The sequence below is a fragment of the Rhamphochromis sp. 'chilingali' genome, assembly GCF_963969265.1.
Source record: "Rhamphochromis sp. 'chilingali' genome assembly, chromosome: 4".
In the NCBI taxonomy this organism is placed as follows: Eukaryota; Metazoa; Chordata; class Actinopteri; order Cichliformes; family Cichlidae; genus Rhamphochromis; species Rhamphochromis sp. 'chilingali'.
In genome coordinates, this window is record NC_137948.1 from 23,577,929 (window position 1) to 23,590,835 (window position 12,907).

The following is a 12,907-nucleotide window of genomic DNA, read 5'->3' on the forward strand; positions in this document are numbered from 1 at the left end:
TTAACTTTGCATGAGCTTCCACAGAATATTATTTGATGAAAAGCAGAGGAAACAAGCACACAAATTAATAGGCAGTTGTGACTTTATTAATACAGCTATTAAAATATGATGAGTTACATGTTGTTGATGACTTGGCACAAAACTGTATGTAACCCTGAAAATATTTCAATTCGGTTCTTTAGATGGATTTGGTCTAACTCCTCTTGAAAATCCTCTTTGCATCCACACCTTCGTAGGTGTAGCTCTGTTGAAGAAAGATTAATCAAATACAGTTGTTATTTAACTTCACATTTTTTTATGCCGGGATGAAAATTTATATTTCTGAATGTATAATCTCTATTTTTATACGTTTGTAGGAACTCTGCCTTGCCTGTATGAGTTCATCTCCTTGAACAATTCTGGTTGTCGTCAGGTCTTTTCCGTTGTCCTTTCTCTTGAAAATTCCCTTCAACACGTCTCCCTCCAAGGTCCACGCACCCTGAGAGTTGAAACCAACGATGAGGAAATTAATGAAATAGAGAACAGGCAAGGAGGGGATATTGTGCAGAAGTCCAAAGGCTGACTAGGCTGTTTGACACTTTTATAGTTGCGGTATTGAACAGAGGGCAAAGTCAAGGCTTGATGTATGGATTGTTGACTTAGTAACAGGGACTCAAAAGTTGAAAGTCTAAAGTGAGTGAAACTAGGAACCACTTTAACTTACTGATAGTTCTGTTCCATCTGCAAGGGCGTACTCAAAGGTGACTCCGAGGGTAAATTCAATTTCGATGTTGCGGAAAGTGCTGCTCTCCTTGACGTTAAACTTGTCTCCCTCCTGTGTGATGGTAATCTTGAGGTTGTCGTGAGCAGCCAGCTTCCTCTTCACCATGTTAATTCCTGTGGATAGACACAATAAGGTCACAATAGATTGAGCAATGTCAGGAAGTTTTACCCGTCTAAAGGCTAATCACTTATAATGCAGTCACAAAAAAATGTGCATGACTATCAGTTTGGTGCAAAGATTATATTTAGACATTAATACATCAGTATTCTTTATTTAAGAAAAAATGAAGATTCAGAAGCAGCTTATCAAGACAGCTCTAGCACTCACCCATTTTTTCCATGAATTTGTCATAGTTCTCATTTTGAGTAGCTTTCCAGGTGCCGTTGAAAGTCATGGTGGCGGTGAGGGTGAGCTGGAGGACTCTGCAACAAGGAGTGCCCTTTTCAAACTCTGCCGCTCCTTTTAAATCACACACCCTCTTATCTCATCATCTATCTGATTGCTGATGTGGCCGTTTAAAGCTCATGTTTTTTTTTCCAAGGTAATATCCTAACTGTGTGACAATGAATAGTTAAATGGTAAATGGACTCAAGCTTATAGAGTGCTTCTCTACTCTACTAGAGCACTCAAAGTGCTCTATTGAATGTTTAATGGCCACTTCATCCTGAATCTGTTTGCCAAAAGTCTTGGTCACAGCTTAACCACTAACCATATTCAGTGCAGAACTGCAGCATTTAAGTCTGCACTATTTGATACAAGAGGAATATATTTGAAATTTCTTTTACTTTAAAACTGTTCCTGCCATTTACTATTATTACAGATCCATTGCACATGTGCACTCCTCCAAATCTGTATGTAGCTAATGCAGGTTTAATCTTATCATTCATCCAAGATACTGCATTGGTGTAGTAGTTGTAATTTCTCTCTTCCACTATACTTGATTATATGTGATACCTTTGTCCTTTATTGCCCATTGCTAATAAACAAGACCTTTGACATCTAAAGTTAATGTTATACAAAACAAAAGAAAAAAAGATTTTTTTTTGAGTCATTAAACCATCCTTAAACCATTTTGGTATCGCTACATCTATCACTACAGCTGTCTTTTTCTGCTTGTCTACCACTACTATGTCTACCACCATCTAGTAATTTTATATAATTAATTTACCACGGAAAGTTAATTTAATTTAATTTAATCTAAAGGGCATCAAAAACATTGTGAAACTATTAACTAACCCACAACTAACTGCACTATTAAAATTGAAATATTTAAGTTTAACAGAAAGAAAATGGGATGAATGGGACGAATAAAACATGTAGAGCATGTCTTCTCTTTCATCACAGTTTCTTGTCATTCTATGTGTCAAAGAGACCTTTGCCTGACCTTCACTTCCACCTCAGTAATACTGCATCTTATCAGACAAAAGACCTTTCTACCAAGACCGCAGTGATGAAATTCACAGGTGAGTTGGAGCCATAGTTGATCAAGTCTGGTGGAAACTCTTTGTAACATAATTATATCCTTTGAGGTTTGTCCAGTTTGTAGTATAAGTCATAAAAGCACGTGACAAATGAGACCATAGACTGAAAGGGTTGAATTAGTGATTCAGTGAACTCCATTTTAGTAAATACTAAACAAATGCTGATAACAAATTTCCGTCTTTTTCAAATCCATTCAAGTACAGTCAGGTGCGTAGGTTTTTGGACAGTGACACATTTTTTGTCATTTTGTCTGCGTACTTTACCACAGTGACTTTTAAATCAGGCAATCAATATGTAATATAATTGGATAATTGATTGCCAAGAAGTTTTTATTTTAGTTATTGTTGCACTGGCAGAATTGATATGAGGTTCAAAGAAATGTAGGTGAAGAAGGCCATCACTAGGCTTAAAACCTAAATAAATATATCAGAAATATATATTTTTTTAAAAAATAGGAGAAATGCACTTGCAACAAGCTCAAATGGCCTGGAAGACCATGGAGGAGGACTAAAGTGAAATTTACAATATCTAACCCAGAAAAACCTCTAGGAAATTCGCATGCATTTGTCAAAGTCAACAATCATAAGACGGTTTCATTAATGTAAGTAAGTACCGAGGATTTACAATAGGGTGTAACTGAATGGGGCTGCAGTAAATGCATGGCAGAGCATCTCAAGACGGTAAGCATAGCATTTGGTGATGTCCATATGGTCCGGACTTCAGGCAGTCATTGACTGTAAAGGATTTTAATCCAAATATGAAAAACAATCTTGAACTTTAAATCTTGATGTTTGTTTGTTCAATTAACTTTGAGCTTTTAAAAATTAGTTATGTGTTCCTAAACAATTCATGCTAAACCCTTGGAATTAAAACTGAGGGTCTTGTTTGATTTAAAATCCACTGTTTTGGTGTACGAAGGCAAAATTCTCAACATTGGGTCATTACTCGAAAACTTTATGGACCTAACTGCTTAACATTTGTTGTGCTACCAGAAGTTTACAAGCAAGCTCATGATAATTCCATGCTGGACCTTGACCTAGCAAGATAAATTTGGGAACGGAAGATAAGAGCACTTGTCCCTCACTCTTTAATAACAGTGAAAGAGACTTGAGCAAGACTCTTAACAGCTTATTAATTCTCCAGAGTGGCTCACTGACCAGACTGTTGTCAAGGACAGACCCCTCACTGAAAAAAAGGGACTGGCCATCTCTTGGATTTATGTAAGCATCTTGCATGTATTTCATCATCATCATCATCAACTTTATTTATAAAGCACTTTAAAACAACCACAGCTGACACAAAGTGCTGTACATTGGAACTGTAAAATAAAATTACATGAGATATAAATAAAAAACAAATAAAAGAAGAGTGAAATCATTAATTAAATAACTACTGCATTAAAAAAGAAACTAAGTCTCACTGAGGTTAAAAGCCAAGGAATAAAAGTGGGTTTTAAGACGTGATTTAAAAGTGGACAGTGAAGGGGCCTCTCTAACATGCATGGGCAAATTATTCCATAATTTTGGAGCCACAATAGAGAAGGCCCTGTCCCCTCTGAGCTTCCTCCTGGATCTCGGTACCTCCAGGAGCAGCTGGTCAGCTGACCTGAGAGACCGACAGGGTATGTGGGGATGAAGAAGCTCAGAGAGGTAAGGCGGGGCAAGACTGTGTAGACATTTAAAAACAAACATAAGAATTTTAAAATTAACTCTAAAAGACACAGGCAGCCAGTGCAGAGAGGCCAGCACGGGGGTTATATGCTCTCTTTAACACAATTGCCTCATGTTTTAAAGTTAAATGTAACTATATAGTGTAAAAACTACATGATATGCAGAAAGGGTGTATTAAATTGTTCATATCATGTTCAGGTGAAGTAAGTCAATAAGATAGCAACGTTAAATCTCGTGAAACCACGCGTGATTTCATCTCGCGGGCTTTGGATCGTGGTTTAAAAAAGGCATCCATCTCAGTCAAGTCGAGCAGCCAACTCTACGTTTTTGGTATGTCTTGATTTTTTGAATTAATATTTACCATATTTCAGCCAAATGTAGTTAAACGTCTAGAGTGTCGCCATGTAACATGCTAAAAAAGAGCCGTTAGCTTATTTGCTGTTTTATCTGTTGTCAAAGAATTGGCGCTTTTTCATTTGAATTTGTCTTTGGCACAAGAGCCGTAATATCACATTAAACCTAATTACGAGGCACTAGGGTTGCCAACCGTCCCTTAAAATACGGAATCGTCCCGTATTTCGAAACAAAAGTACACGTCCCGTATTGAGCTAATAAGGGACGCACTTTGTCCCGTAATACAGTGAGAATCAAAAGTAGTCTATAACTTTTAATGGAATTAACGCTTTGTTTGAAAACATAATTCCCAGCCCCTCTCCTGCTTTGTGACCAATGAGCTGACAGCACACTTACGAGTATGACAATTCAGATTACCACTCATCTCATTGGTCGAGGAAAGGTCGCTTACGGAGAAAATACCGGAAGACAACAAATGACCACAACAAGAAGCATGGCCAACAGGGAAACAAACGCTGACACTGCGGTGCAAGTCTCGGACGACAGTAAACCTAAAGCTGGGCAGACACTGTGCAATTTTTTTTCAGTCACGTTATTCAGCTCCTGCTCAAACTGCACGATTGACTCGCAGTTGGTAGGTCAAGATGCAGGTCTCACACTATACCGCCCGATGCTCTGATGCGACCTGAGTGCTCACACTGTGCCTCCATAAAATGAAGGTTATAACAGAAAATCTGTCGCGCTCTCTCTCTCCGTCTTACACTCACACAGACACACACACCACCACCACCATCAACTTTGCTAAATTGCTAATGAAAAACATTGATCGGGCAGCTGTGACTGAGCAGCAATGTAAATCCAACTATTTTCACGGTTGTTGTGGTCGTGATAATTTTGTGATGCCACATCGAAAAGGCTCGGATGAGCTTTCCAAAGTTCTACAAGTTGTGCCTCCATCGCTTGTGTCCAGATCACACGCTGCACAGCCGTGCTGCTCCATCTTTTACACCAACGTTTACGTGTTTGCGCGCGAGCAGTGTGAGCGGCTGTGGTGAGACCCTCACGAGCGATTGATGATCGGGAGCTGGTCGTGAGGTGTTAATCACTTCTCGTTACCCCACGTATACTACACGATGCACGATGAAGGCCAAAATCGGTCCGATCACTCAAAAAATCGGCTCAAAATGGGCCTAAAACCGCACAGTGTGAGCCCAGCATCAGAGCAGCAATGTTTGTTCCCCTCAGAGAAAGGGAAGAATGGGAAAAGGAAAACACCTGGCTGGAAAAAGTTAATATGGGCATGTGCAGTGAATATCAGCGCTATGTGGCCAGAAGTGTGATAATATAATTTATTTTGTGTAATAAACAACTGCAAGAATAGATGATTACAACAAATAGATGACTAATACATAAAAGTAATACATAGATGAATAATGATGATGAGTTAAGATGCGTAATCATGGGAGCAAGTGGGTTTACAAACAGGAGCAGCTGATTAGCATTAGAAAAGCTGAAATAATACCTCAACTGAAGCCAATTGTACTAAATGCACTAAATGTGCACTGTTACAAGAATGTTTTTCTTTCTATTGTTTTCTATTATTTTAAGTTAAGCAGGACAGAGTTCTTTTAAAGAAAGATTTACTTATATTCTCAAAAGTTAAGCATGACAGGCTTCTGTTTAAGAAGGAGACCTGTTTTATCGTGTTAATGTTGTCATTTTGAGCTAAAAATAAATGGCTAAATGATCATTTGTTTCACATGTGTTCATATCACAAAGAATACACATCTACTTAAATCAAATTCAAGTCAAATGGTTAAAAAAATAATTTCACACACAAAAAAAGAGCTAGAAAATTCACCACACTGGGAAGGGTGAAGACAATTGGGTCGCCCGGCCCTGGCCACGAGGTGTCCCTTATTTATTTTTCAGGGAGTTGGCAACCCTACGAGGCACTCATAACATAATTTGGTTTTCTGTGTGAATAGATTTGCCAACTGACTCTTCAGTTACATTGTGTATTTACTGCACCGTGGTGTTAGTGAGATTTTGGACATTGAACAGCTTTAGCTAATATCATCAGCGGCATTATGCTAGCTTACATCCCTACCCCTCATGCCCTCACCTGCTGTCCTTTTGTTTTTGTTTTTGTTTTTTTTGCTGCACATTGAGAGACGACCTCTATTCTGCATTTCACCAGGGGCCTGTTCTTCGTACCGCGCTAAGTGAGTTAGCTGGATGAGATTGTTGACGATTTCGCGTGATCTTGGATCGTTCGGTTCCCCGAAGCTCATCCGGGACTTGCTGTCATAGCAACAGAGCCGTAAGCGTAAACCTGCTGGGGAGCAGGTTTACTTTATGTAAACAGGATTAGATCGCGGCCACGCAGGTATGTCCGCGTCATTCATACGAAAGCAACAGCGATATTCCACCACTGTTTCACCATAAATAAATAACATCAATGTAACTAAAGATAATGCAGCACTTGATCCTTTTATTGATTTCACACAGATACATACAGGTCATTCCCTAAAAAAGGGAAATGTACTATTAACATTCTATTACATGTATGTGATTATTACAGATGTAATTCATATTTCAGAGTAGTAATTGTAAATTACTTCGTGTAATCAAGATGAGAGACCACGGCTATAAAAGCGAAGGTGGATTTGGGAAGTCTGTCGCAGTCATATCCTGTCCGTTTACGCGAGCAACCCATTGCGGAAGGTGCAAGATTGATAAGGAGAGTCCTCAGAATTCAGCGTATATTGCGGGACAGACAGGATCCTTTAGCTCAGCGCGACAGTGTGCTCATAGAGAGATATCGATTTTCCCGTGAGGGTATTATTCACTTAACCAACTTGTTGACGAGGGGGTGCAGGACCACCACCTGTCTTTTTTTTTGCTCTGCCCTTTTCTTGGTTGCTGTTATGAACAAACAAACAGAGTATTCCAGGGTCTCTTTCCAAGAGACGACAAGCAATATAAGTGATAAATATTACCATTCTGTAGAATATTCTTATATTTCACTTTTACTTGTTCCCATGTTCTAGTGGGTCCTGTTGTGGCTCTAATGTGAAAGGGGATATAATATAACATATTATAATATAATATAATGTAATATAATATTGGATAATATGGTGTGATATGATAAATCTACCCTACCGCCTACTGGTGTTGGCCAGAGGGGCCGATGGCGCAATATGGCAGCCTGGCTTCTGTCAGTCTGCCCCAGGGCAGCTGTGGCTACAACCGTAGCTGCCTCCACCAGTGTGTGAATGTGAGAGTGAATGAATAGTGGCATTGTAAAGCGCTTTGGGTGCCTTGAAAAGCGCTATATAAATCCACTCCATTATTATTGTTATTATTGAATTACTTACGAGTTTGATTTGTCAGCAACTTTCTGCCAGCCCTCTCTCCTTGCTTTTGCAGCCTTTGCAGTGTTCCCTTGCGTTTTAATTAAACTCTGAAACTCCTGAAATCCCTCACTCAAGAGTTCTTGCTCTGCTGCCGAAAAATACCGAGCGCGCTCCTTCGACATTTTCGCCGACCAATCAAAGGGTTGCCGATCAATGTTTCTACTATCGATGCGTAGCCCCTGTTGGGCCACCCAGTGATCTCACATTACTTCATCCAGCTATACTAATCGTCAACAACAGGTGTGTTCGGGGAACCGGAATAGCGAGCTCAGAGTTAGCACGATGATTTGGTCTTGGATGTTTCATTTGATCTTGGATGTAGTAAGCGACGTACGAAGCACAGGGCCCAGGAGTCAGCTGATGGATTGTGGGTTCAAGGTGTTATGGTAAGAAAGTATATTCTATTTTCGTTTCTGTAACTTAATTATAATAGGTTTTTTATAATTATTAGGTGCATGCATACTCACCCTATTAATACAACTGAGAAATCCAAAATCTGCCATAGGTTTAACTTATACCTGTATGGGGCGATCGTGGCTCAAGAGTTAGGAGTTCGCCTTGTAATTGGAAGGTTGCCGGTTCGAGCCCCGGCTCGGACAGTCTCGGTCGTTGTGTCCTTGGGCAAGACACTTCACCCGTTGCCTACTGGTGGTGGTCAGAGGGCCCGGTGGCGCCAGTGTCCGGCAGCCTCGCCTCTGTCAGTGCGCCCCAGGGTGGCTGTGGCTACAATGTAGCTTGCCATCACCAGTGTGTGAATGTGTGTGTGAATGGGTGGATGACTGGATATGTAAAGCGCTTTGGGGTCCTTAGGGACTAATAAGGCGCTATATAAATACAGGCCATTTACCATTTACCATTGCCAGAAAGGTGATTACTGGACTCGCATTAATGCACACTTGAACTGAAATGAGGTTGTAACTTGTGGGTTGTTGGGTTGCAAATCAGAAACAAACATCTTTGGATTTTTTTTTTAATCCCATAAGATCTGGAAACACAGTTTTTATTCAACAAAACATTACTGATTAACCAAGCACAGTGCCTGCTGTTATTTCAAAATAATTTTATGTCATTTCAGATAAAATGCAGCATTCCAGTGCATCCCAACCATGCCTTTACAGTCAAGGTTTCTGACGGAGCTGAGTTTCTCTCTGACAGTCTGCTGAAAGTGTTTGCAAAGTGATCGGGGGAACAGGGCACAAAGCTAAAGGATGTAGCTGCCATTATGACAGTAAGAACTTTAAAATTCTTTAACTACAAAGTGTATATGTATTGCATTAGGTCAGTAAAATATTTTTATGCTACATCCATTGAAACAGTCAACTATTACCTGTGAGTAATGATTCCACTAAAAGGATGCCATAATTTTCGTCATGCATTTACTGGCCCACTGAGAAAAATTTATATTTTAAAAAAAATAAATGTTCTGGAAACGATATATCCATAAAGTTGATGTCAAACAGGAACTTTTGATATTGCTTTGTAGATGCTGGTGTTGCATGTTGACTGGTTTAAAAAGTCAAGAGTTTTTGTCTGGGATCATTTTCTTCTGTGCTACTGAAAAGTTCACAAATCTCTGTTTTCTTTGTTATAATAGTCAAGGATGACATTAATGCTCGGAGTCCCTCATCAAAGTGCTCCGCATCTGTGTGAAAGACAATTGCAACATCTTGGTGCAGGAGTTCATGGTGCGTGTTTTATGAGTAGATTGTGGATTTGCAACATTTAAAAATGCATTTAGTTATCCACTTGATCCTCATTGGACTGGTTAGGACCAGTAGTGCTCTTTAATAATTTGAAGTTCACATGAGGCCTGGTAGTGAACTCGGCCACCGGCCCTTGAGGCCCCACCCCCACCCCTGTATTAGGGGTCACATCAGTGTGAAAAAACTTTAAATTTGTCATTCTAATGAACAAAGGAAAATCCCACCAGTATTTACATTAGCTTTTGTTTGAAAAAAAAAAAAAAAAGACCAACTGACCAACAGCTAACCAAATTGTGGGGCTGAAAGTCTAAATTCTAACATCTTCTGAGTGCCATAACCTGGATTTCTGATGGGCCGGTGTCTTTCTAACAAAAACTAATGTAAAGCATTTGAAATTATTATGTTTTTCACCCTCTCTTAGAAACTCTGTTAGACCATGAATGGCAGCATGGCAGGCCACTCTTTGGCTATAGCTATTTACTATGTTGCTTGCATTGGTTTAAATTACTCTAACATTAGAACTGGTAGATTCAAAAGAGATGAGTTTAAAAAGGAATCTTAAAGAAATGTTTTGTGTTTAACCAGGACTTGACTGAGGCCACTGCACAGATTGAGAAAACCACAATGAACATCTGTCTCCAGAGATGCGCCAGGCAATGACTTTTCTGATGTTGTTCTTCAAGATCTGGATAACGTGACCTTTGCAGTAGCCATGCTGTTTGGACCTTTTTTATTCCTTCAACATGAGTTACCCATCACAACTCTGCTACACTTTTGAGGTGATTCAAAGGGTGGTAATGGAGTTGGATGCAACTCAGCTCTCAAGAAAAGCTCACAACTAAGACAAAACTGCTCCTGCAACGAAGCTCACTGTTATGCATGTGAGGTGACCAGCTCTAGGTGAGAGGACATTTAAATCTCACACTTGTTCTGCTGCATTTTTGAAGCTCAATTCCAGGAACGGATCGCAGGGTTCATTCTTATATACTCTGCAACTGCCATGAGGACAAGCCGTTTTTTGTTGTTGTTTGTTTTTCCTTTTGCTCTGTACAAGTTCTGTTTGTCTGTTTGGCAGCATTTTTAAATTTCTCTTTGTATTTTTTCTTTCTTTTACTAGTGAAGAGATGTAGCATGAACAGTTATACAGTCTAAATATCCCATATGGGTCGTGTGAAATGGTATTTTCAGTTTCATTCAGTTGAAGTAAAGAACGTTGAATATTTCTAAGTGTGCTGTTTTGAACCAACATGTCACAGTATGATCAGTGCTGTAATTTTTGACAGTCACTGTATCAATGTTATTTTTGCGTCTCTTGAATAAAGGTTTTGACCTGCAAGTGCTAATTTCTTTAGTTATTGGGGTAAAATGGGTAGTGTTAATAGGAAGGTGTTTGCCAATTCAGTAACCTAATTTAATGTTAATGGAAACTAACATTACCTCAAATTGTTTAGTTATAATTGTTGTTTAACTGAATCTTGATGTCAGAGGCCTTAAATAGAATGTTTTGTATTGTTCTTTCCCAACATTTTTCAAAAGAAACAGTCTAATTTCTTTGCTGTGATTGATTCCAGAGAACACGGAAGAACTGACATTATTTAACTGTTGATTTATATAGATTCAGTAGAGGAGTAATGTCAGTTTCATTCTTTACCTACTGCAGTGAAATTAGACATGTTGTTTTGAAAGGTTACTGGTGGATGCCAGCAACCATCTTGGAAGAGGACAATACAATCTGTTATAAGGCCTCCATTTGAAAATTGTGTATTTGATACTAGAATATAATAGCAAAATGTAATTTGAAGATAACATGTAGTATTTAAGTGACCAAGTAGTATTGGGTAAAAGTTATTGAATCGTGTTGGGATAACGTGAGAAAATTGTGAAGGATTAAAATATTCCAAGAGCTCAAATTACTTCATCAAAACATGTTTAAGTCACATTTTATCAACACAAATTGCACAGGTTTATTGAACATGAATAAATTGTGTTAATTTAACTCAATTGTTTAAGTTGCTGCCAAAGCAAAACATCTGTGTGCAACAAATGTCCACCACTGAATTAAGTAAATCCAACAACATATTTTTTTCAGTGCTTAACGCTGATCACAATCGATAGTAGAACTGATACGGATGATACCTCTGTTTAAGTTCCTTAGTGCTCCATTTGATGAAGGAGTTGTTATAACTATTTACTACATCTGTGGTCACTGGGTGAAACATTTAAATGCTATATTACCTCAGGAAAGTGAAATGAAAATCCAGTTTACCTTTTTCCAATATCTGGTATCTAATTAAACACAACTGGCTCTTTAGCTACAGAGCTGAAGAAGAGCTACTAAAGAAACCTCTTGGATGAGAGGTAAAACATCTTGAAAATAAAAATTAAACAAGTTCAGCTGCCACATTTTCAGTCTCCTTAGACTGGAATGGCCTGGAAGACTGAGAACCTACACAGACTTTTTTGCTACAGGTTTACTCCCTCCCTGACTTTACCATTAGCTGCTAGTATTAGCTTCTGTTGCATTGCTTGAAAACAACCATAGAAGCAACATGGTAAATGTGTCTTTGAGTAGTTATTTTGTTTTTCACAGTCTCTAAAATTTTCTAGGAGAACAAGGTGCCACATTCTAAATTAGATTTAAGGACAATACCTGTAATTTGAAAGATACTTGCCTTGGCCAGTGGTACAGCTCATCCATTTGTCCATCCATTCTCTTCCACTTATCCTTATCAGGGTTGCAGGGGAGGGATGGAGTCTATCCCAGCTACCTTAGGATGAGAGGTTGGGTGCACCTTAGACAGGATGCCTACTGATACCTATGGTATCAATTTCAAAATCCTACATTATGTCAAGTTATTGCATTTACAAGATTTCCAGAAAACTTAACCTCCGACTTTGAAGTTGATTGAGATTTGAATTCATCTGAAATTTTTAGTGGATACATGTGGTATCAATTTGAAACACCTACATTGCTTCATTTTCGAGTTATCACATTCACAAACTTGGGTGTCCACATTCTCTGCCTGCCCGTCCAAGACCCCATCAGCCTCTTACATATGAAGGTAAGAATCTAATTTTAAGCAAAATTCATATTTGGTTATTTAAAGAAAATTGGCTTGACCAATTTTTTTTATTATCGTACTGCAATAGAAAGTTTATTCTGAATGGATAAGTAGGACAAGAGACACATAAAACAATTTACCTGATTTTGAAGGTAATGTGTAAATGTCTTGAGCCATTCCTTTATAGTATAGGAAAATGGGAAACGGTGATTGCAGTGACTTATTGAAACATGAAAACATACATGGAAATGCAGTATATAAGGCAAAAACTGAGTTTGTACACTTCTAACGTGAATGAAAGTCAACTTTATTTTGTTCTTTGTCGAGATGATCCCTCACTGCTTCAGTAATGTTGAGATCCAGACTATGGAGAGGCTAATCCGTGACTAATAATGTCCTATTGTGCGTTTTTCTATCCATGTATGCTTTTACTACAATGGCAGTGTGTTACCAC

General features: G+C 38.7%; 1 protein-coding gene and 1 long non-coding RNA gene across 5 annotated transcripts; one reads left to right on the plus strand and one right to left on the minus strand.

The window, feature by feature from the left end:
* Positions 1-76: 76 nt before the first annotated feature.
* Positions 77-1,210, minus strand: fabp2 (fatty acid binding protein 2, intestinal). The gene is made up of 4 exons (XM_080880387.1): positions 1,091-1,210; positions 704-876; positions 371-478; positions 77-244 (listed from the first exon to the last, which is right to left on the minus strand). Exons 1-4 carry the CDS (start codon positions 1,155-1,157, stop codon positions 194-196), a joined length of 399 nt encoding a protein of 132 aa, XP_080736513.1. The 5' UTR covers positions 1,158-1,210; the 3' UTR covers positions 77-193.
* A 2,220-nt stretch (positions 1,211-3,430) lies between these two features.
* On the plus strand, positions 3,431-11,370 carry LOC308396395. Of its 4 annotated transcripts, none has more exons than XR_013971552.1 (6): positions 3,431-3,465; positions 4,114-4,245; positions 6,470-6,658; positions 8,764-8,916; positions 9,283-9,373; positions 9,977-11,366. It is a non-coding gene; the product is annotated as an uncharacterized lncRNA (long non-coding RNA). The 4 variants fall into 4 exon arrangements; XR_013971553.1 differs by lacking the exon at positions 3,431-3,465 and adding an exon at positions 7,929-8,074 and having other exon boundaries at positions 3,519-4,245; positions 9,977-11,370; XR_013971554.1 differs by lacking the exon at positions 3,431-3,465 and having other exon boundaries at positions 3,530-4,903; positions 9,977-11,365.
* The last annotated feature ends 1,537 nt before the right edge of the window (positions 11,371-12,907 follow it).